The 23,222-nt window shown below is 42.5% G+C and overlaps 1 protein-coding gene across 7 annotated transcripts in view; it reads right to left on the bottom strand.

The window, feature by feature from the left end:
• Positions 1-3,017: 3,017 nt before the first annotated feature.
• Positions 3,018-23,222, bottom strand: part of SMARCA2 (SWI/SNF related, matrix associated, actin dependent regulator of chromatin, subfamily a, member 2) — a 167,033-nt gene continuing 146,828 nt past the window's right edge. For 6 of the 7 annotated variants that reach the window (XM_036260425.1, XM_036260429.1, XM_036260427.1 and 3 more), the window contains 5 exons: positions 15,686-15,791; positions 15,126-15,227; positions 11,471-11,603; positions 5,421-5,563; positions 3,018-4,167 (listed from right to left, as the gene is read on the bottom strand). In XM_036260425.1, coding sequence (XP_036116318.1) covers positions 4,132-4,167; positions 5,421-5,563; positions 11,471-11,603; positions 15,126-15,227; positions 15,686-15,791 — 520 coding nt within the window. In that variant the 3' untranslated portion in view covers positions 3,018-4,131. The remainder of the gene's footprint in view (positions 4,168-5,420; positions 5,564-11,470; positions 11,604-15,125; positions 15,228-15,685; positions 15,792-23,222) is intronic. The other variant, XM_036260430.1, reaches the window with a different exon arrangement.

Here is a 23,222-nt window from a genome sequence, read left to right as displayed (position 1 = left end):
TACTTGGCTTCTTCAGGAAGCCCCCTCCACAGGCAACTAAATGTGTCTCTCGTGACAACATGAAGCTGGGTTTTGTTTTTGGCACACACCGGCAACATGTGTCTTTTCATTGGCATGTTTAAACCACTGATGTTCAAGTGACCATTCATATGGCTGGATTGATAGCTACCATAATTGATACTGTTTTCTCTTTTTTGTCCTTGTCTTTTCTCTGTGGTCTTCTACTTTTTTCCCTGCCTCCTCAGGCTTTTAATTTTATGATTTATTTTCCCTCCTCTCTTAGAATTTTAATTATATTTTTAAAAATTGTACATTTTTTTCCCTTGAGTTAGCAACATACGTTCACAATGTCAGTCCCCTTTCAGATAACTTACACCACTACACAGTACGGACAAGGACCGTATAGCATAGCATTCCCCTTCCTCTCCCACACCTTATAATAGGGTTGTCATTCATTTTAATTGCTTATCTGTTTGATTAAGAGTAATAAGATTTTATTTTTCCTTCATGCATTCCTTTTCCAATACCCTTCCTTTACGTAGATCCATGTTTTGGACTACAGTGGTCCCTCGTTCATCGTGGCTAGTCCATGCCAGACTCTCGCGGTGGCCCCTGGCGTTGAAGGATTCCCGGGGTGCTCCAATACATAGGCCTGCGGTCCATACGTACAGTAATTGTAATTGTAATTGTAATTGTAATACAAGGGTGTATAATTGACTCAGACAACCAAGCGCGTGATGTATCATTTTCACTCTCCATCAACTTTTTAATGAATATATTTGAAAAAAACCCTGACAGAGTGAAGCCGCGAAAGTCGAAGCGCGAAGTGGTGAGGGACGACGGTACATCATTTTCCTTTCCTCCAAGGGACTTTTTAACATTTCTTGCGTGGCAGGTTTTTCCCTTTTATCCTTTTAAAATATTTTTTTAATTGATTTTTGAGAGAGACAGGAAGGGAGAGAGAAACATCAGTGTGAGAGAGAAACATCAATGTGAGAGAGAAACACCAACTGGCTGCCTCCTGCATGCCCCTTATCGGTGATCCAGCCCAAAACCCAGGCATTGTGCCTTGACCAGGAATCAAACCAGGACCTCTGAGTCCATAGGACAACGCTCAATCCACTGAGCCACACCAGCCGGGCTCTCTTTTACTTTTAAAGGATAGTTTTAGAGGGTATGGACCTCTGGGTTGGTGGCTTTTTCTCTTACCACTTTAAATTGTCCACTCTCTCTTCTGGCTTGCATGGTTTCTGAGAAGCCCAATGAACTTATCCTTGTTCCCTGATAGGTATTTTTCCTCTCTGGCTTTTTCCCTATTTGTTTTCTGTATGTATGGCTTTCTGCAGTTTGGATATAATTTGCCCAAGTGGCTATTTTTGGTATTTATCCTGCGTGGTGTTTTCTGAGCTCTTTGTTGTCTATCAATAATTTGGGTAGTTCTGTCATTATTGCTTCAAATATTTCTTCTGTACCCCTTTCTTCTCCTCCTGGTATTCTCATCATGTATATGTCATACTTGTTGCAGTGGTCCCACACAACTCATATGTTTTGCCTGCCCCCCCCCCTTCTCTCTTTGGATTTCAGTTTGGAAGTTCCTATTGACATTTCTCCAAGCTCACCGATTCTTTCCTTGCCTGTGACCGATCGAACGAGACTCCCAAAGGCACTCTTCATTTCTGCTATGGTGTTTTTGGTTTCTAGCATTTCCTTGTGACTCTTTGAGTTTCCATCTCTCTGCATACATGACCCATCTGTTCTTGTATGTGTCTTTTTTTTTTCTAGAGCCCTTAGCATATTAATCGGTTGTTTTGAATTCCATCTGATAATTTAATATCTGACATAGCTGTGCTTGCTCTGTCTCTTCAAAAGCTGTTGTCTTTCACTTGCCTTGTCATTTTTTGTTGCAAGTGGGGCATAATGTACTAGGTAAAAAGCACCGAGATTAGTGTGAGGTTTTGTGTTTGGCTGTGTTTTCTTCACTGTAGTTACAGGTGTCAGAGGCCTGTTTCCTTTGTTGTCTTTAGTTTTCCCAGAGAATTTAAAAATATGACCTGAGACACACAGTTCTTTCAGCTGTATTACCTTGTTATTACACAGAAGCCCTGTTGATGTGGTGCCGAGGGGTAGGGAGAAGGTGGTTGAGGGGAAATGTTCTATAGCCCATGATTAGGTCTCAGACTTTTGGTGAGTCTGTGACCCTGGGCTGTGACCTTTACAAGTACTTCTCAATTTTTTGGTTTGTTCCCCCCTTAGCAGAGACAGGAGGGTTAGAGGATATTGAAGTTGGGTATTTACTTCCCTTGTTCCAGGTCAGTTAGGCTCTGGTAAACATTTCTGTGGAGGACAGCCTTATTAAGGACAAAATACACTGCTCATATTTTTAAATGGCTACTTTTGCACTTCCCTTGCTGAAAACATGAGATTTTTTTCCCTCCTAATCATTGAGAATCTGACAGGGCTCCTAGAGGTGAAGCTCATAAAGTGTGGGGGTCCTCTGAAGACTGGCGCCCCCTGGAGTTTTTCTCTCAAACTTGTCCACACCGAGTCTCCAGCAATTCATTCATTAGAGTTGGTTTTCTTGGTCTTCTACTTAGTAGGGTGTGATTCTGTGTCTGCCTATGTATGTCTTTCGTTTTGAGGGCAGTTGGTTTGTTCTTTGATTGATATAAGAAGAGCTGTTGATTTTGTTTGTTCGGCTTTTTTCTTATTGTGTGAATGGGAGAGATGACTCCCAAGCTCCTTCCATGCCAGATCAGATACTGGAAATCTCAAGTGCTTTTCTTTGGGTGGTGATATTATAAGTGGCTTTTTCCTTTGTACTTTCTTACTGTCTACATTTTCTATAAGGTACATATATATTTACTTTATTATAGACAAAGAAAGTTCTAAGAGAAAAAAATTTTAAATGTGTTTAATTTCTGTTAACTTGGAGTGAAAGAAAGCAAGATTTTCTGGCTAGTACACCAATCAAACCACTAAAAAAGATTGAAGGGGGGGGTTCAGTCCATAGCCTTATGTCTTCTGTTGTTCAGGTCTGAAGTCCCCAGAGTAACAGACTCCTCTCCCTTGAGACACACCTGGTTCATTTCAGCAGACTGCCTGGCTGTCTCTCTCTCATTTTTTTCCTACCAAATGTTCCGTAGCAAGAGCCTGTCCAGCCCTTTGCAGGAGACTGTCCTTCAGACACTAAGGTTTCAGTCCTTTAGAACTTGAAAACAAGAAGCAATGTTAGTTCAGCTAACTTATCTCTTTATTAGGAAAGCACCAACACCACATTCTTGGAAATTACTGGAATTTTATTTGCCTCAGGCTTATGACTTGCAACCAAAGACATTGTGCAAAGAAAGCAAAGATTAAGTACACTTTAGGGAGGAGACGATACATATTGGTAACATAGGAGATCAGGTTGACAAAAAAAGCCATCCAATGCACTATATAGATTGCAATATTCAATAGCATTTTCAACAAAACCTTTTTTTAATCAAGAGCAAAAAAAAAAAAAAAATTAAGCAATGTTTACAGTAGACATAAATCTTATACAATTCAAAAAGCATTTTTTTTTCAGATCATAGAGCATAAAATGGAAAAATGTCTATGCAGGTGAAGTCTAACTACTGTACATTAATCACCTATTAAAGTTGCTTATATGTACCACAGTGTAAAAAACAAAACAAAACAATACCGAACAAAAATCTTGAAAATTGCCTGATGAAAAATAAAATAACCAGTGACTTTTAATGGCTTCTCCTGGTTATCAGTGCTACAAAAAGACAAAAAATCTTCTCATCTGAACAGGTGATAAAACCAGGCACAATCAAACCATTACCAAATTAGACCCACCCATAGAAATATACTATCCACCCACATATTTTCCATCAAAAGCTTTATTTTGTTTGTTTTAATCTTTGAATCTTTGCGGCCCGTTTGGTCACAGTATGTTACAAATATTTGTGTGTGTGTGCGTGTTTTTTTACACCATGATATCATATGTTTGTCTGGCACTATCCTAAAGCTAGTTTATAGATGATGATATAGAAACAGCCCAGTGCCCATGTGACAAATGAACTCACTGGGTAGAAATGAGAGGGGAGGAAGGAATTCAGTTCTGCCAAGGAAACGGGTCCTTATCCATCACTCGTCATCGGTCCCACTTGCTTCTGACTGTTCCTAAAAGTAAAAGGAAGATAAAATGGAATGAAGTTACACACAAGGAAAAGAAGACGTAAGCTGTCAAGGGGCAACAGGAAAAACAAATGACCTTTTGCAAACAGTTAACCCTCCAAGCCTCTTCCTCCTGCGAGAAGATGAAGAGACCCCCCCTGGCAGCCTCTAAGACGGACAGGGACCGCTCCCAACTGCCAAGCCAGGGCAACGCCCACCTCTGTGTCAGCCCTTTGCTCTCACTTTGGCACGAAAGGTTTATAGCGAATACTTTCTATTTTTAGCAAAATGTTTTAGAAAACACAGACGGGAAGAAAAAGTACCATGCATTTGATGTCTACTCCCTGGTAAGTCTACTAAGGGAAACACAGTATTTTAAACGTTTTAAAATGCTTGTGTCAATGGGGTGGGATAAGAATTCTGCAACTTTTCCCTCAGACCCAAATGGCGATGTGCTGAAGGAAAAAAAATCAAACTAGCATACATACTAAAATGAAAAATTAACATTCCAGAAAGAAAAAAGGCTGGGTAGGAGGCAACCTGAGGTGCAGGGCACTGCAGAAGACGAGGTATTGGAAGTCCCTGCTCCCCAGTGGCCCACACAGACAGGGACAGTGCACGAGGAGCCAGGCTATTTGCACCTGAATTATATTCTCTGCTATCTACTTCCATGACCTGGAGCAAAACACATATAACCTGAGCACTGGCTGATGGAGTATGTGGAGAGTGACATCTATCTCACAACGCTATCAGAAGCATTAAATATAGTACTTTATAGGAAGGAACTTATTTCAGGGCCTGGCTGTTTGAATTTTCCAATGATTAAAAACAGCACCTCGAGGTACTTCAACATTCATCTGGGTTTTTTACAGTGCTTTAAAAATCAACTGAAACCTAACTAACATTCTAACACTTTCTCTTGCTCTATAGACTAGCGCAATGCTGGGTGGTACAGATATAAAATATTAAGCGGCCACGGAGAAAACTATCTGTAAGCAAGCAGTGGGGGGATCAGAAAGGGGACAAGGAAACCTGACTTAGTGTTTTTCATTTCTGAAGACTAAAAAAGGCGGTGAACAAAACCCCAGATTCTTTGTTAATAAAGCATGCAGCTCAGTTCACATCCGTCAGAAATGAAATCTCACCAAATCTTTACACTTTCACTTCTAGGTAACAAAGGGTCGAGCTTGGAACGGACTCGGGATACGAGAGGGAAACAGAGCGGGAGGGCTGGCGGCCTCTGTCCAAGCGCCACTTACATTTTCATCCCGTTCCTCGTCACTGTCCAGGTCGCTCACCACAGGTTTGGCTTTTCCTCGATTTGGCCTTTTCTTGCCTTTTCCTTTGTCCCGACCTTTCTCATCTTTTTTATTGAGCTTGATTTTCACCTTAACAGATTTTGCTACAGCAAAAACAAAACAGACAGCAATGAGGACTCATAGGGACATCATTTTGCAGGCAGAGGACAAACCCAATGTCCAGGAGTGGCCAGATCACTTGCGACGTTGGCCTGGTTTCCGTCCTCTTGTCTGGTTAGCACCCCCTTGCACTTGCAAACATGTCTCAGGCGGGAGGGAAAATTACAGTTACCTAAAACAGGCGGCAAGAGGGAGCGAGGTCCCATGGAGGGTAGCTGGGTCCTTTCCCCGTCCCTAATGGCTGAACGGGGACTCTTCCTAACAGGACAATGAGGGCTGCCCTTTCTACAAAACATAAATACTTTAAAGTGTAAAAAAAAGGTCAACAATTTTACTGTGTAGATAAGTCAAGTTGATTTACACACACAAAAAAATTCACATAGTTGAATATTTTTAACAGCATAGAAAGGTTCAAAATGGAAATTAAAAACAAAACAAACAAATGAATACGAGAGCTCTCTTCCCCATCCCTAGTCTCTCTACCTACTGTTCTTGTTCTGATGATTTCCAGAAAAAAACAGAATTCATCCATACCTACAAATACATCCATCCCTGTGTGTGGACAGGTCTCTCTATACAATGCTATGGAGAAAGACTAAGAATTCAAGTGTACACACACATGCACTTCATATTCTTACCCAGAGGGATCTTTACATGCCCATATTCCACACCCCGCTCTTTTACTCACACATGTAGGACATCTCCATCTTATGTGTACGCAATCTTTTAACCAGTGCCCTAGTGATGTGCTGAAGTTCTCGGCTTTCTGCCTCTACAAACAAAGCGCCATAAAGCTCTCTGCTGGCATCTCTCGGCAGAACCCGGGGGCGGGATGGTACACGATCCATACGGTAAGCTTCTAACAGTGCTCTGCTAAGTCAGACCTCAGGGGTGGCACTCATGTCCTCTCTCCTGAGGCTATTCTGAGGATGGAAGGAAAAGCACTTGGAGGTGCTCGAAGTGCTGTAACATAAATACAGGTGTGTAGCACAAAGTATACAGAAAGTCTGTTCCATGGCACTGTTCTGGGACAAGTGTCCACAGAACACCACTTTTAGGATTTGATGAGTCACTGAGAATGTGGGTCTCATTCAAATCAGCTTTGCCAGAACAGCATGTTGGATGGGTCTCAAGAAGAGGAGGATACCTAGGAATAAAGTTAGCCAGGGAGGGGAAAGACCTGGACCCTGAAAATGACAAAACAGACATAAATGAAAAACACTGAAGAAGACTAATAAAGGGAACCAATAGTTCAGGAATGGAAAGGATTAACAATGTTAAAATACCCATTCTATCCAAAGCAATCTACAGATTCAGTGCAATCCCTATCACAGAAATTGAACCAATAATCCTAAAATTTATGTGGAACCACAGAAGACCATGAATAGCCAAAGCAATCTTAAGAAGAACAAAGTTGGAGGTACCATACTCCCTGATTTCAAACTATATGACAAAGTTATAGTAATCAAAACAGTACAGTATTGGCACATGAATCAATGCAACAGAATAGTGAGACCAGAAATAAACCCACACATATGTGGTCAATTACTTTATGACAAAGGAGGCAAGAATATATAATGGCGAAAGGACAGTTCTTCAATAAATGGTATTTGGAAAGCCGCATGCATAGGAATGAAACTAGATTACTATCTTACACCTTCTACAAAAACTAACTCAAAATGGATCAAAGATTTGAATGTAAGACGGAATCATAAAACTGCTAGAAGAAAACACAGGCAGTCAGCTCCTTGACATCAGTCTTGGAGATGGTCTTGGATTTTAGTGTCAGATCTTTTTTATTTATTTATTTATTTTATTTTTTATTTTTTATCCTCACCCGAGGACATTTTTCCATTCTTTGTTCAGATAGAGTGGGAGGGAGAGAGAGGAAGAGAGAGAGAGAGAGAGAAACATCAACGTGAAGGGACACATCGAGTGGCTGCCACCCGCACGACCAACCAGGGCCGGGGACAAACTGCAACCGAGGTACGTGCCCCCAGCGGGAACCGAACCCGGGTCTCTCTGTACCGCAGGCCTATGCTCCAATCGCTGAGCCAAACCGGCCAGGGCTTAGTGTCAGATCTTAAAGGCTGTGGATGCAAAAATAAACAAGTGGGACTATATCCAGCTTAAAAACTTGCACAGCTAAGGAAACCATCAACAAAATGAAAAGTTAACCTACTGAATGTGAGAAAGTTATCTGACAAGGAATTAATCACCAGACTATATACAAAGAACTCATACAACGCAATAACCCAAAAAGTTAACAATATGATACAAAATGGACAAAGGATATCTGAACAGGCATTTTTCCAACAAGCGGCCAAGAGGTACATTAAAAGTTGTTCAATATCACCAATAATCAGGGAAATACAAATCCAGACCACAGTGAGATAGTCAGAATGGCGATCATCAAAAATACAAGAAATAACAAATGCTGGTGAGGACGTAGAGAAAGGAACCCTTGTGCTCTGTTGGTGGGTATGTAAACTGGTGCAGCTACTGTGGAAAACAGAATGGAGGGTCCTCCCAAAATTAAAAGTAGAACTGCCATATGATCCAGCAATACAAACACACAAACTCAAAAGATATATGCACCCTCACATTCACTGCAACATTATAATAGCCAAGATATGGAAACAACGTAGGTGTCCATCAGTAGGTTAATGGATAAAGAAAACATGGTACATACATTACAGAGTACTGCTCAGCCATTAAAAAGAATGAAATCTTGCCATTTGCGACAACATGGATGAACTTGGAGGGCATTATGCTAAATAAAGTCAGTCAGACAGAGAAAGACAAGTACCATATGATCTCACTTATATGTGAAATCTTAAAGAACAGAAACAAGCTCATAGCTACAGAGAACAGATTGAGTGGTTATCAGAGATCAGGGGCGGGGTTGGGGGGGGTGGCGAAAGATGGCAAAACAGGTGCAAATGTCAAAAGGCACAAACTTCCAGTTATGAAATCAGTAAGCCATGGGGTTAAGGCACAGCATGATGAATACAGTTAATAACACTGTACTGCATGTTTGAAATGAAAAGTTCTCATCACAAGAAAAATCAATTTTCTAACTAGGTACAGTGATGGCAGTTAACTGGACTTGTGATCATTTCACAATATATACAACTATCAAATCGTCATGTTGTATACCTGAAACAAGTATAAGTTGTTATGTCAATTACCTGTCAACAGAAAACAAAAAGTCTAAGAAAAAGGAGGCACCGGGAAATGTCAGCGTGATGCACAAAGAAATGGATTCTCCCCGTGGGCCCCAGGAAAGTAATGCAGGCTGCTGACACCTCGGTTTGGCCCAGAGAGACCCAAACCAAACTTGTGACTTACTGAACGAGGCGACCATAAATTTTTGTTTTATTAATAAAGCCACAAAGTTTGTAGCAATTTGTAACAGCAGGAAGAGAAAGTTAATATAGCAAGCCTCAAGAGAGATAAAAGAAGCTAAACTGAAAGATGGGAAGAAGGGCCGCTGTCTGAAAACAGATTAGAACTCTGGCTCTAATAAAAAAGGAAATATCTAGCTAACATAATGCCAGGATGTTAGGACCTGGTAAGAACCATATGAAATTAAAAGTGGTTGCATAGATAAAAGGCAGTATCACGCGACAGAACGACGCTGTGTGTGGGGAACAGACGTGGACTGCTCTCAGGATGGAAACTCCAGCTGTGCGGTGATATGTAAGCATCAGATGTTTTAAAGATGTTTGCAATGACTTGTGGGTAAGAATGTTTAGGACAGCGTTCTTTAGCGTGAGTAATAAAACCAGGTGCATTCATTAATGAATGGTAATATAAAGTGCTGTAGAAAAACACTGATTACTGTGGAAAAATGTTCACAATAAAGAGAACAACCATGCTATAAAAAACAGTGTGCTGCACTTTCATAAACAAAATACTTATGTGTAGAAAAAACCGAAAGGAAACTTCTCAAAATGTTAAATGTATATAGGGTAATAAAATTATACAAATTTTCCTTTAATATTTTCCAAGTTGTCCGCACTAAGTATGTAATTAGGAACAAATCTATAAAAAAATTAAAGCATATCTGTACTGTTTTACACAGCAGACCATAACTACTGGGATTTATTACTTTGAGAGGAGGTATGGGGAGAAAACATCATTAGGTAAGAAGAAATTTTAGACTTTTGAAGACAGCGTTAGCTGTTTAAGACGAAGGTTGTCAACCAGGGTTGGGATTATAGTAAGGCAAGAGAGCTGCTTGCAAAATTTAAGTGGGCTGATCAAAACGAAATCATCGACAAATATTCTAATGCAATGTTTTAAAAAGTCAAAATTAATGCCACAAGTACATGATAAATAAAACATCAACATTTTAAATAGACAGGATCAGTATCTGATCCATGGTGGATGAAACGGACCACAGTTCCAACTCAGTGGGGTGATTATTTTTTAAAGCAGTGGTTCTCGGTGTGGTCCTGGGCCAAACAGCACCAGGATCTCCTGAAAACTTGTTAGAAACGCTGACTCTCAGGCCCCACTACAAGCTACTGATCTGGAACTCTGGGGTGGAGTCCAGCTATCAAAACCACTGTGCTAAAGAATAGGTAATGGAACTACTGTTTGACCCATCAATACCACTTTTAGAAATATATCCTAAGAATCCTGAAACACCAATCAGAATGAATATATACACCCCTATGTTCACAGCAGTGCTACTTACAAAAGCTAAGATGTGGAAACAGCCCAAGTGCCCATGAATAGATGAGTGAATGAAAAAGCTGTGGTACATTTATACAACGGAATACTATGCAGTCGTAAAAAGGAAGAATTTAAAAAAATATGTTTTTATTGTTTTGTTTTTTTTTGAGAGAGAAACGTCGACGTGGGAGAGAAACATCAATGTGAGAGAGATACATCGGTTGACTGCCTCCTGCACACCCCCTCCTGGGGATTGAGCCCGCAACTCAAGCATGTGTCCTGATCAGAATTGAAATGGGACTTCTCAGTCCAAAGGGCAACACTCAATCCACTGAGCCACACCGGCCAGGCAAAAAGAAGGATTTCTTACCCTTTGTGACAGCATGGATGGACCTGGAGACTATTATGCTGAGTGAAATAAGCCAGTCAGAGAAAGACAAATATCACTTTTATGTGGAATCTAATGAACATCATAAACTGATGAACAAAACAGGTCCAGAGGCATGAGTGCATGGAACAGATGGACAGACCTCAGGGTGGGTGTGGGAGGGGAGGAGACAACGAGAAGAGATTAACCAAAGAAAGAACTTACACATATGCAAAGCTGATGGACAGACAACAGTGTGGTGAAGGCCCGGGGTGGGGCAGGGACTAGGAGGGAGGCTAAGGGGGTGAGGAACTGGGGGACGTCTGTAATACTATCAACAATAAAAAATAAAAATATAAGCCCGGCCAGTGTGGCTCACTGGTTGAGCATTGACCAAGAGGTCGCTGGTTCAACCTGGTCAGGACACATGCCCAGGTTATGGGCCTGATCCTCAGTGAGGGGCATGCGGGAGGCAGCCAATCAATGTTCTCTCTCATTGATGTTTCTCTCTCTCTCTCTCTCTCTCTAAAATCAATAAGGACAAAAAATTAAACTCCTACAATGTTGATAGAAAATGTATATTAACTGGTTTTCACAGGCAATCCTCAGTGAACATCTGCTCTAAGCCTGACCCTGTGCTAAGCTTTGGGGACATGCTTATTACCTAATTTTCCAGAGGAGAAAACTGAGCTTGAGCTGGGTTCAGTCACTGCCTGAGGTTGCCCGGCAAGGACATGGTAGAACAGACTGGAGTCCAGGTCTGTCTGACTCTAACGTTAGCACCTGTGCAAACACTCTGGCTAAGGGCAAAGAAGTGGACGGACCAGATGCTTGAGCTCACCCTCCGACTCCGACTCCTCTTCATCTTCCTCTTCCTCCTCTTCATTGCTTTCATCCTCACTCTCTTCCTCTTTGGCAATTTTCTGCCGTGCACTCTTGAACACTGACTGTAAGACGATGGAGTCTTCGTAGATCTAAAGGGTCCAAGTGACATCTGTTAGAAACCGCGAGCTGAGGGCCTGAGATTCACAATCGCAGTGGGCATTCCTCTGCCTTACGAAGCCCGCCAGCTTTATTTCACATGGGAGGTAGTAGAAACATCCCTGTGAGCTTTTATGCTTATAGGACACTCAAATAGGAAAATGCCCAAGTCTAATGCCGACACACATGCTCTTATAGAAAAAAGTCCACATGCAGTTGAAATAATGTCTGTGTGGGTGTGTGTGTGTGTGTGTGTGCATGCGCACTTGGGAGAAAGGTGGACTTCTGTAACATATCCTCTCATCTTTGACAACAAAAGTATTTTAAAACCCTTTCTTCTTTGGATTGATCTATTAAACAGTGTGACAAAGCAACATTCTTTAAAATGCAATTCCCCTAACAAAATGGAGGCTATTCTTTGTTATTGAGCTGATCAGTACCAGTCGATACTGTTCCAATCAATACTTTATTTTTAGTGTACACACATACCTGAGCATAGCCCTGTGTAGTTGCTGAAAGAGATAAAGTTCTAAAATGTTCGTTGTGTTTTTTCCTAATAAATTTAAAATAGAAGCACCATATGTCTAGCAATCCCACTTGTAGGTCTATATCCAAAAGAATGGACAGCAAGGACTTGAAGAGACATTTGCACACCCAGGTTAACTGCAGCATTCTTCACAAGAGCCAGGAGGTAAAAGTAAACCAATGTCCATTGACGGATGGATAAACAAAATGTGGTATGCACACACAATGGAATATTATTCAGCCTTGAAAAAGGAAGAAAATCCTGCCACATGCTACAACATGTGGATGAACCTTGAGGACATTATGCTAAGTGAAATAAGTCAATTACAAAAAGACAAATACTAAATGATTCCACTTATATGGGGTATCTAAAGTAGTCAAATTCATAAAATAGAAAGCAGAACAGAGGTTGTCAGGGGCAGGGAGGGGAGATGGGAATTGTTTACTGTGTACCAAGTTTCCATTTTATAAGATGAAAGTTCTGGAGATCTACTGTCCAACAGATCTACTAACACTACTGACCTAAACACTTAAAAAAAAATTTTTTTTTTCTTTACTGATTTTTAAAGAAGAGGGAGAGGGAAAGACAGATAGAAACATTGATGAGAAAGAACATAGACTGACCACCTCCTGCATGCTCCCCACTGGGGATCGGGCCCACAACCTGGGCATGTGCCCTGACCGGGAATCAAACCGGCAACCTCTTAGAGCATGGGTCGACCCTCAACCACTGAGCCACACTGGCCGGGCCTGACCTACGCACTTCAAGGTTAAGCCCTGGCTCATTAGTTAGACCATCAGCCCAAGGACCAAAGGGTCGCAGGTTCGGTTCCCAGTCAAGGGCACATACCTAGGCTGCCGGTTTGATCCCTGACCCTGGCCGGGGCACATGTGGGAGGCAACCAATTGATGTGTCTCTCTTACATTGATGTTTCTCTCTCTCTCTCCTCCCCTTCCTTCCTTCTATGCTCTCTAAAAGTCAATGAAAAAAATACCCTTGGGTAAGGATTAAAAAACATTTTTTTTTAATGGTTAAGAAGATAAATTTTGTGTTTTGCACAGTTAAGCAAAAAATAAAGAACAAGAAAAAAGGATTGCTGCTCTCTAGGAGCATATTTCTTTACTGTAAAGATGAGCCCCATGTGGTGAGTCCCCCCAAAAACAGTCCAATAGGAGGACACAGGACCGGGGACAGCACTGGGATGGGGCCCCTGGGGAGAACTACCGGGGACTTCAGAGATGAGCTGGATCGTCAGGGTGAGGAGGGCCCCTTGGGGGAGGAGAGCAAGTACGAACGGCAAGGAGGCAAGAATAAGAAAGACGGGCGGGCCTGCGCTAGTGCCGACTCCCGGTCACCACGGACTGGGCTACACAACACGTCCCTGCCTTGGGATGACACCAAGGGGACACAGACTCTGTGCAGTACTTCTCTCCACCGCGTGCACATCCGGGGAAGCAGGTGTTCAAGGGACCAGCCTGACTACCCCATAAACTGCTTAGCTTCAGGGGCAGCAGGACATGAGGCTCAAGAGCAGGGTAGGGTGAACATCTAGAAAACAGGCTATGGAGGTTACATTTATTCTGGAATTCAGTAGCACACACGGAACCATCAAGCATGGTGGGCAGTGGATGGACAGGATAAGAAGGGGGACAGAAAGAAACATCTCCAGGACGGGCCAGAGGGAAGCCAGTCAGGCCATTTCAGGGGTGAGACGGGAGTGCGGACAGGCAGGGGCTGTGGGACTGCAAGTGGACAGGGTACGGCTGTGGGCACAGCTGCCATACTCTCCACAATACAAATACATGTACAAAAAGGAACCCAAAATCTATCCAGACACTGTAAACGGCCATTCACAAAAAACGTCCTTGTTGGCTTGTGTAGTTACTCTCTCCGTCCTGGTTTTCACCTTATGGTTCTTTTAAGAGTGTCTTCAACACGCAAGGTTTGCTTTCAAGACCTGTTTTGGTCAAAACAGCATTACCGTCAGCTGCAACTAACCCAGACATGTACAGCTCAAGGCACAGTCTGCGGGTCCCGGGTTCCCCAACGGAGAGACTGGAACGGAAGTGAAGGTCAGGCAGCAAGGTGGGGAGGGGTGCAAGGGCTGTAATGACAGGGCACTTCGGCAGGCACGCCCACCTCCCCCGCTCTCTCCTCACCCGCGTGAGTGCGCCAGGCCAGCAACAGGACCGGAAGGAGGGAGTTCTACACAAGGTGAGAGGAACTGAAGTGTGAGTCAAGCGAAAGGGTCCTCCTCCTAGTTATTTTTAATAAATTCAATGTCACTTACATATTCTTAGGCTCTTTTACTGTAGAAATGGGGGAATAAAGAGAATTGCAATGGGTCTGACAAAAGAGCAATTTTTTTGTCAGCAATTAAGTCAATGTTCTTTTTAACTTTTTTTTTTTTTTTTTTTGAGAGTCGAAGGGAGGGGAGAGAGAAAGAAAGAGAGAAAGATCAATGTATGAGACACACTGCACACTGATTGGCTGCCTCCTGCATGTGCCCTGACCGGGACTGGGGATCGAACCTGAGACCCTTCAGTCTGCAGGTTGACACTCTAACCGCGGAGCAAAACCGGCCAGGGCACATTTTTGGTTTTAAATCACAGTAGTTTCAACTCCTGATGCAAGGTTACAATCAGAAACGAACGTAAATGTAATCAAACACACAAACTCTATGAAGGCCAAGATGGGACCTCCTGCCTGCAGGCATCACACGAGGTGACTTCCCTGAGCCTGCTCTAATGGGAAGCGCAGCCGTTCAGGGAAGGGTGAGCGGGAGTCAGCACGGCTGTGGTCAGAAGAGCCGGCGCGAGGTGAAACTTCCAGAGCCTCGATGTGCTCACACAGGCAGCGTGGAACACAGGCTTTTCATTTTCCTTCTGCCGGGGCAGTAGCAATGGTTCGAATGTAGAAGATGGTATGTTTTACTTAAAGAACACAAGACATTCTAGGTTAACATTTTTTCAGACGACTCAACACAGACCTGGGATCCCTCCAAGTTGAACGTCTGGGCGTTATGACAGAGAAGCATGACATCTTTCTCCAGGTCACCCAGGCTCCGGTACTTATGATTACGGATTCTTTCCTGAAGAAAATTATTGATGAAATAGAGGAAAGAAGAGAAAGAGAAAAAGACAACAGTCATTACCGGCTTCACAAAGCCTGGTTTTCCCTTTGTCTTCTCAACATACAGCCCTGCCCGAGGGGTGGGACTGGGGTGCCGATCCCAGAAGCCCCCCTCCCGCTCATGTGCCTTCTCACAAGGGGGAAGGGGGAGCATACGATGGGAAACAGAAGGAGCAATAGGTCTGAAAAGTATGAAATTTCTTAAGTAAAATACAATATAATAAAACGGAGCTCTCAGTGTCGTGATTAAACACCACACGTGTGAAGGCACAAGGACATCCCACCCTTTCTGGTGACAAGCCCTGCATGGGTGTCACTGGCGCTCAGCCAAGATGCTGCTGCCACAGCCTAACTATCATCGTTTCAATGAATTTACGCTTCTTGATTAAAAAAAATAAAGTTTAAAAAAAAATCTACCTTTATTTTTTTGAAATCCACCGGCTTCCTAATTAATTCATAGTATTCTGGTAATTCTTTCCTTGAAGGTAACTGAATGAAGACTTCACTGAGCTGTCGCCCTGAACTGCAGGGTGGGGGAAACAAACAGACACATAACAGATCATGCACTACTGAGGAAAGGCTCCATTTCATTTCATTTCATTTCATTTCATTTCAGAAAGTGTCAGAAAAGCAAACTGGCATCCCATGCATACTGACGTGGGGCCTTTATATCAACGACGATCCTACCACTCGACTGGAGACTAATGCCTTTTCTTCGAACTTCAAAATCACATTAAAACACCATTAGGTCCCCACTGATGGCACACGTCTGTACGAGAAGTCCACTGTGGATTTCTTTCAGAGCAGTTCTAACTTTTCATTTTGATAGAAAAATTTTAAATATGCCATTCAACCAAAATTCAATTGAGTTGGTAAAGCAACAACAGACTTTATTTCCATATTCCTTTGTCTTCAAATTCACTTTATATTTGGAAAATATGTGAGAATGTACTCTGGAAATGCAAATGAAATGCTTTTGTATCTACCTAGTGACTGTCTTTTGGGTCTTGTTCTTCTTACAGTATTTTACACACTGTAGCTTTATTATTATCTGCCAGAGGAACCTCTTCATCTTGCCTCGCTGCACTTTTGTGTGTATGAAGCAATTTGGGTGGAAAAAAACAAACGTATTTAGCAAGTGTGGATGCCTGATGTTTCTGGAATTAGTGCTGCACCCTCCTCCAAATGCATGGGAGCTTTATTTGAAAGCAGATTCAACAGCAACAAATGCTTAGCATTTTGTAATTTTGAGAAACAGGCTATAAAGCAGCATAAGCTTTTAACGTCATTGAATATTAGAAGCAGACATGGTTAAAGGAACAAAATATACATAATTTAGATTCACAAGCCTGATATCTGACTTGGCCTATCTAGATCAATAACAGCTGGTGGGATATGGTATAGTCATTCTTCTCACACACACACACACACACACACACACACACTCGCTTCTCTTATGATGCCATCTCTTTGTGAAGCCAAATATCAAAAAATAACCATAAATCACTGCCATGTAGATTTCAGAAGGTGATTTTAGGAGTGTGCTAGAATGCTAGAAGCAGCAGCAAAGAATGAGTGACAATATGCTGTTTTAATCCACAGTCCCAGTTGTATAATTAAAAAATAATCATAATGACAGTTATCATAAGAAAGGCATGCGCAGTAACTCAAACGGTTGCCTAGCAACCAGTGGGGGAAATGCTGGAGTGCAAAGGGGCCTGCATAAATTACCCGAAAATCCTCCGTCAAAGGGATGGGCGAGTTTTTCTGTTTTACTGGGTCACTGTTTTGTTTTTTAATGCATATATGGGCTTCATGAATACTAAAATCAGAAGCAAACAAAGAGGTTTAAAAAGACTGTAGTTTAATAGGGAATTGGATTTGTAGATTATTGTGGCAAAAATCAAGGTGTTCGCTCACACTCACAGACTCACAGCCACTCCCACGCACCCCCACCCCCCACCTTCCCAGGTTGGGAAATGCATTTGTACCTCCGTAAGGTATGCCATATAGTATATGACAAAACCTGTTTTATTTACTATCGCCTTCAACGTATGGCCACCACTTCTGGTCTATTCTTTTTCTACAGTTCTGAGATTTTATATATACAGACATTTTACCTATTTGAAAAGGAATATCTGAAAGGCAATTTATAGATACTAGTCTTTCTATTTCTGTCAGTGACTTCTTTATGATTAGCATTTTTTGTAACCTAGCAACAATAAAAAAGGCAGACCTCTTTGTAATCTTGGATCTAACACCTGACCCTCAATGACATCTTCACAGTGTCATTTTCTACATTGCCAACAGATGGTGTCATTTTTCTATTGACAGACCATGAGCACATCTTTGCTTTGTACACCTGTGATGGACATACTCTTCACTTCAACTGTGCCACCGGTGAAATGAGAAATGCGTGTTTGGCACCGAGAGTGTGATAGAGCCCTTACAGGGCCCAAATGGCTCGAACAAGCTTGGTTTGCAGTCTCTGCCCTCCGTCAGGTCAGAGAAAGTCTAGACCCTATAAGGAGACAAGCCCAGAGTTATATGTGCTCATAAAGGACAGAACTGAATGTTCTGAGACTCGGGGCCAGTATTGTCAAATGAGACATTTATTCTCCTTCAAAATATCCCGGTCCCACTTTTCCTTCCTCTTCCTGAGAACAGAGGCCCTGGGCAGGGGGAGGGCCTGGAAACGTGGAAGAAGTCTTCCTCGGCTCTGCTGGCTCCACCATTCAAACCTCTGCGTGGCTTTCGACGCCCTCGGCTCATCCTCTGCACACCCGGCTGCACTGCTGACCTGACGTCGGATCAGGACAGCCTCTCCTACCCCACGCCCCACGGCCACCCCCACACCCCGCTTTACAACCGATCCCCAGTCTCCAGAGCTGACCCATCTCTCCCTCCATGGCTGAAGGGTCTTTCCTCGTCTTCGAATACCTCCTTATCCATCCAGGATCCAGAACCTTCAACGTAAAAATGAAACAAATTCTCCTCAATATTAACTAACTCTCGGTACCCCACTGCTCAGAACTGAATCCTCCCACGGGTGTTTCTCCCTCTCGCCCCCACACAGGGCGGAACGTTTTCCTTGCAGCCAGGTGCCGCCCCTCCCCCACCTTCGGCAGAGGGTCTGGCGGGCAGCTCAGGGGAAATACATGAGCTTTTCCATAACCCACAGAATGCACCCAGTCGGGGGGCCGCTCGCTAATGAATCACTACAGTAACTTATTTCTTCCTCAAGTCAAGGTTAAAAAATATAAGAAAAAAGTGGAAGTGCAGCGGCCTGATAGTTTTGAATTCTTGGCATTTCTTTCTCAAACTTAAGCTGAGCAAAGGCCTTTTCAATATACCTTTTCAAGGGTTTTATTTTCCCCCCAGTGCTGGAAAGTTTTGTGTGTGTGTTTTTTAAGTACAGAACAATGGACTAATTGTACAGTGGTTTGCACAAGGTGTTCTGTTTCTATTGAAATGCTTACCCTACTCCCAAGGTATTTTCCATTATGTCATTTTACATAATTTAAGGCCTAAGTATAGATTGTTACCTTGAAGTGTGCTTCCCATCACAAAAGTGATACCAGCTCCCCTTCTCTAAAAAGGATTCCACTGCCGGGCTGTAATTTCACATCTACTTCATACAATGATCTATCACAGAATAAGAATAAGTGACCCTAATAAATAAGGTGGGTGGTGGGAGAGTAACCTGAAATAAAAATGTAAAGGAACCCACTGCACTTAACAGAGTTTACTGGTGCTGGTGGGCAAACAGAGTTTCTCTCCACAGAGGTCATGATGTCATGCTGTGAGATGCTGAGGCCCTACAGGCTGCTGTGTCAATGGGGGTTTGAAACCAAGTGTATACCTTACACACACACACATGATTTACTGTGCTATGCTTCATCTGGGAACCAATATCCTTCCCATTACCCCCACAGGCCCAATGGCAATAGTTTCATATCTATACTACTGTGATTCTAAAATGACGACTGCATGCATTATAAGCATTACATCTATTGCAACTTTACTTCTGGTTATAGTTTAGGAATAGCTGAAAGAGTGCAAACACGGAAATGCTAGCTGGTAAACGAACTCCTTTAAAATACTATTACGGCTTTCCGACAAGCCCAAACCAAGAAGATAACGATAATTTGGTGATTCTTGTCTTTTTTTTGTGTGTGTGTGGCTTTATGATTTTTCTTTTTATTTGCCCAAAGGCATTTCTAATAGTTACTTGTGAAAAAAAGATTTTAACTAAAGTTGAAATAGGTTTTGTTTAGTTAATGAATGTAAAAATGTGGCTATCTTGCCTCTGTGAGAAAATGATATCTTGGTTTAGAGTTCTTCCCACTTGGAGTGGGAAGAATTTTACAGAAAGGTTATTCCAGTCCTAAAGGAATCAAACCCAGGAAATCATGTGGGAAAAAAAACTATAAAACTGGGTCAACATTGGAGGGCAGTGGGTGAAAGCCAGTTGCTGCTTTTCAGGGTCAGATTCCTGTAAGATTTATTTACTACATATCACTTAAACACACACTTAGATCAGCAGCACCCCACTTATCCAGAAAGACCCCAGAAACCCGAGCCAGCCACCAGTCAGGAAGCACTCTGTATTCCTGCTGAGATCTCTCCTCTGCGCCTTATTGGGCAATGACTGGTGATCATTTCTGACAAGCTTGGGTATCTGACTCCCTGGACTGTTGAAGCATATATGAGATAAACAGCAAAACAGAGAGGGATGGGAGCAGTCTTGCTTTTGGTAGTGGAATTAGTAGGTGGTAAAAGTCACCAAGGATTATGTTAAGGATTACAGGTATATGATGGGCTTGAGTTATCAACAAAAATAAGGTTACATCAGGTTAATGCAAGGTAAATGCCCTGATGTTAAGACACTAGAATGGGCTGGCTCAGCTCGGTAAGAAAAGCACCAAGGCTTTATCAAACCTTTAATACAAGCACACTCTGAAGCACAGTTTGACTTTTGATAATCTACTCTAAGCGAAAATATAGATAACACATATATTTTATGTGTGTGTATATATACACGTATTTGTGTGTATACATATTTAAATGTATGTGTTTGTATATACACATATACATATACACTTATGTATACATATGTAACTTTATATGTATATGCTAGAGAGTCTAAAATTATGTTTTAAAATTATGTCCCTTAAAGAACAGTATTTGTTATAACATTCACTGAAAAAAGGGCACAGGATATTACATTTCAAATGCAGGACAACTTCAATAAAGTTTTTAAAAAGGCACTAATGTAGGACCACTGAGATATGCCAGAGTATAAACAATAATAATGCACTCTGATTCAACAAAATTAAGATTTACAATCTACTATAATTTAGAACCATATTATCACCCATAATTAAAGTAGGTATCAAACACTTTTATTAGGTTACCTTCTTTGAAAACATGCTGTAAGTCAAAAGTCTACTCTGATTTTTCCTAGAGAAATGATGTCTAAGAGGCATATGCCCCACCTTTATTTATGAGCATGATCATCCCATTTCACCAACTGGCACCTTTTAACTCTACCATACAAAGCCAAGTAAATGAGTAAATAGATAACAAAAGAGAATAATTCTATAAAATTTTAAATATATTATAACTGTCAGCATCTACTATATAAAGTTTCTATTCAGGATTCTCTCACTGAACTTATTACTGCAAATCAGAGGTGCCCGGCAGGACATGGGATTCATAGAGTATTACTTGTTTGCTTGTTTCTTTAAGCAAGTCTTTTAAAGAGACATTGGAGAAGATATATCATCTATCACTTGAGACTTTTTAGAAACAGTGACTCAGGGCCTCTAGATGCTTCTCTTTCTCTCACTTAACACTTCATAATAGCAGGTACAGGTACAGGATTCTAACGGTCCATCTGTCTACAAGTGACAGCTAAATGGCCTGCTGCATCCTGGGTCAGCCACTTTGCCAGCTTTCATCACCTCAGAGGGTGCCTTCCTTCCAAAAGGTAAGGGCCCATCTTCCCTTCCACGGACTTTGATCTTTTTCTGTGCCTCTACGTCGTAAGGTTAAAAAAAAAAAAATGCGTCACAGATTTTGGCTGAGTTGTGATCCAACTCAAAAGCATAAAGCTTTTTGCAGGCAAACAAAATCAAATGCTTCTATCCCTGAGCCGCAAGTCCCAAGTGTCACTTTGTTAAGGGGTTGGATCTAGCAGGCTCTCGAGCATTGCTTTTTCCTATAGTGACCCTTTTAATAAATGCTTAAGGATGACATATGATGTGTGATTATAAAGGAGTGAGGCAGATTTTCCCCTATGAATCCACAAGAACATACAAGTTGGCAGAAGTAGGTTTACAGTTGTGAGTACATGAACAGAGTTTACTCGTATATTATTTTTATTGTATTATTTTCGATATGAACAACTGTAGACCTCCTTTGTCCACGCTTGTATATGCCCAAACGACTGCCATCTTTTGGTGCGGTCCATTTCTGATGAAAACACAGGGTTGTTTTGAAGACGGTTTCTAAGACAGTTAAGAGAATGAGTTCTGTTGCTTCCAGCTGGGACTCCTTCCCCTCCCTCAGAGAGGCCATTTATGCTGCAACAGGCCTGGAGCTTCGAGAGGCAGAGACCCTAGGCTTCTGCTGGAAGCCTTGGGGAGGCCTTTTGTGCCTGGCAAGGCAGACCAACCAAGTTTATTTGTGGCCTGCCCACCTGCTGTATGTGGGTATAATTGCCTGAACAACATAAATATCAAGTCAACAGGAGTCAAAGCAGCCTACTCCAGCAAGCATCTGAAAGTATCAATATTTGTAAGGGGGGCAAAATAAAGTGCTGGAATCCAGGTTCCCTGAGCAGATTCTCTCTGAACTAAATGCAGCTTCTGAGCTCAAATTCAACACTTCCCATAGTGTGCTCCGTGGAACACAAGCTTAATGGATTACTAACAGTCTTCCTTGAAGATGGGGGGAGGGGAGGCTTCTTTGCTCAAACAAATTTGGGAAACACTGGATTAAACAAAGTTCAACAGGATACTTTACAGCATAACTTCTTAGAGCCTCTAACTGCACTGGGCATTCTCTAAGAAGCTATAGGACATGTGTGTGAGGGCCACACTCTGGGAAGGGTCGTCTCAGGCATGAGGCTGTGACCTCGCTGGGCTGCAACTACATGAGATAAACTGTCAGTGAGGGTGAGCCCCAGGTGTCCAATACAGAGAGGGAAGGAGCGGGGGAAGGCTCTGCACCTAGAACCAGGATTTTCTACAAGTGCATCCGCTTGGTCACATTACTGTTTCATGGCAGTGTGTCTATAATCTGATCAGGGTATTAAGTGCAAAGGGGCTTGGTCCTGAGATCCACAGTTACAGCCCCTCTACTGCACTGAAAGAAATATGGAACCTCTGGGGCCAACACTGCTAAAAATAAATTTTACCTAAAAGAGCTTCTTGGCTGGTCCTGAGGGATAGTCAATACTAACAAAATAATCACTGCGTCAACGGCTGTTAATAGCTATGGGGAGAATTTAGATTTCCTGGTATGGACAACGTGGGGTTGGGTAGCTACACACACACACACACACACACACGCGCGCGCGCGCGCCACGTTTTCATTTCACTGCATTTCTGTGAGTGACACCACATTCACTGACCACTCAGGACAGACATCCAGGAGTTATCTTCCTCCTCTCACATCTAGTCTGCCTCGAAGTCTCTTCAACCACACCTCTAAGTATACGTTCTCTCGTCTTCATACCCACTGCCATGTCCCTCTTCTCTTGTACCTGATGGCCCAGCCTACTGTGGTCCTAAGGGGGCCCTGCTCTTCCATCCCCCATGGCTGCCCACACACCTGGGACTGGGCGCGCTTGCCTTCTCCCCCCACCTCTACCCCCGGCTCTGGGGGGAATCCCCACTCTGCCTACAAGTCTACCTGAAGTGTCCCCACTCCTGCCCCCTCCCGCTCC

Source organism: Molossus molossus, unplaced genomic scaffold (genome assembly GCF_014108415.1).
Source record: "Molossus molossus isolate mMolMol1 unplaced genomic scaffold, mMolMol1.p scaffold_m16_p_14, whole genome shotgun sequence".
In the NCBI taxonomy this organism is placed as follows: Eukaryota; Metazoa; Chordata; class Mammalia; order Chiroptera; family Molossidae; genus Molossus; species Molossus molossus.
This window is presented reverse-complemented; position numbering and strand designations above follow the sequence as displayed.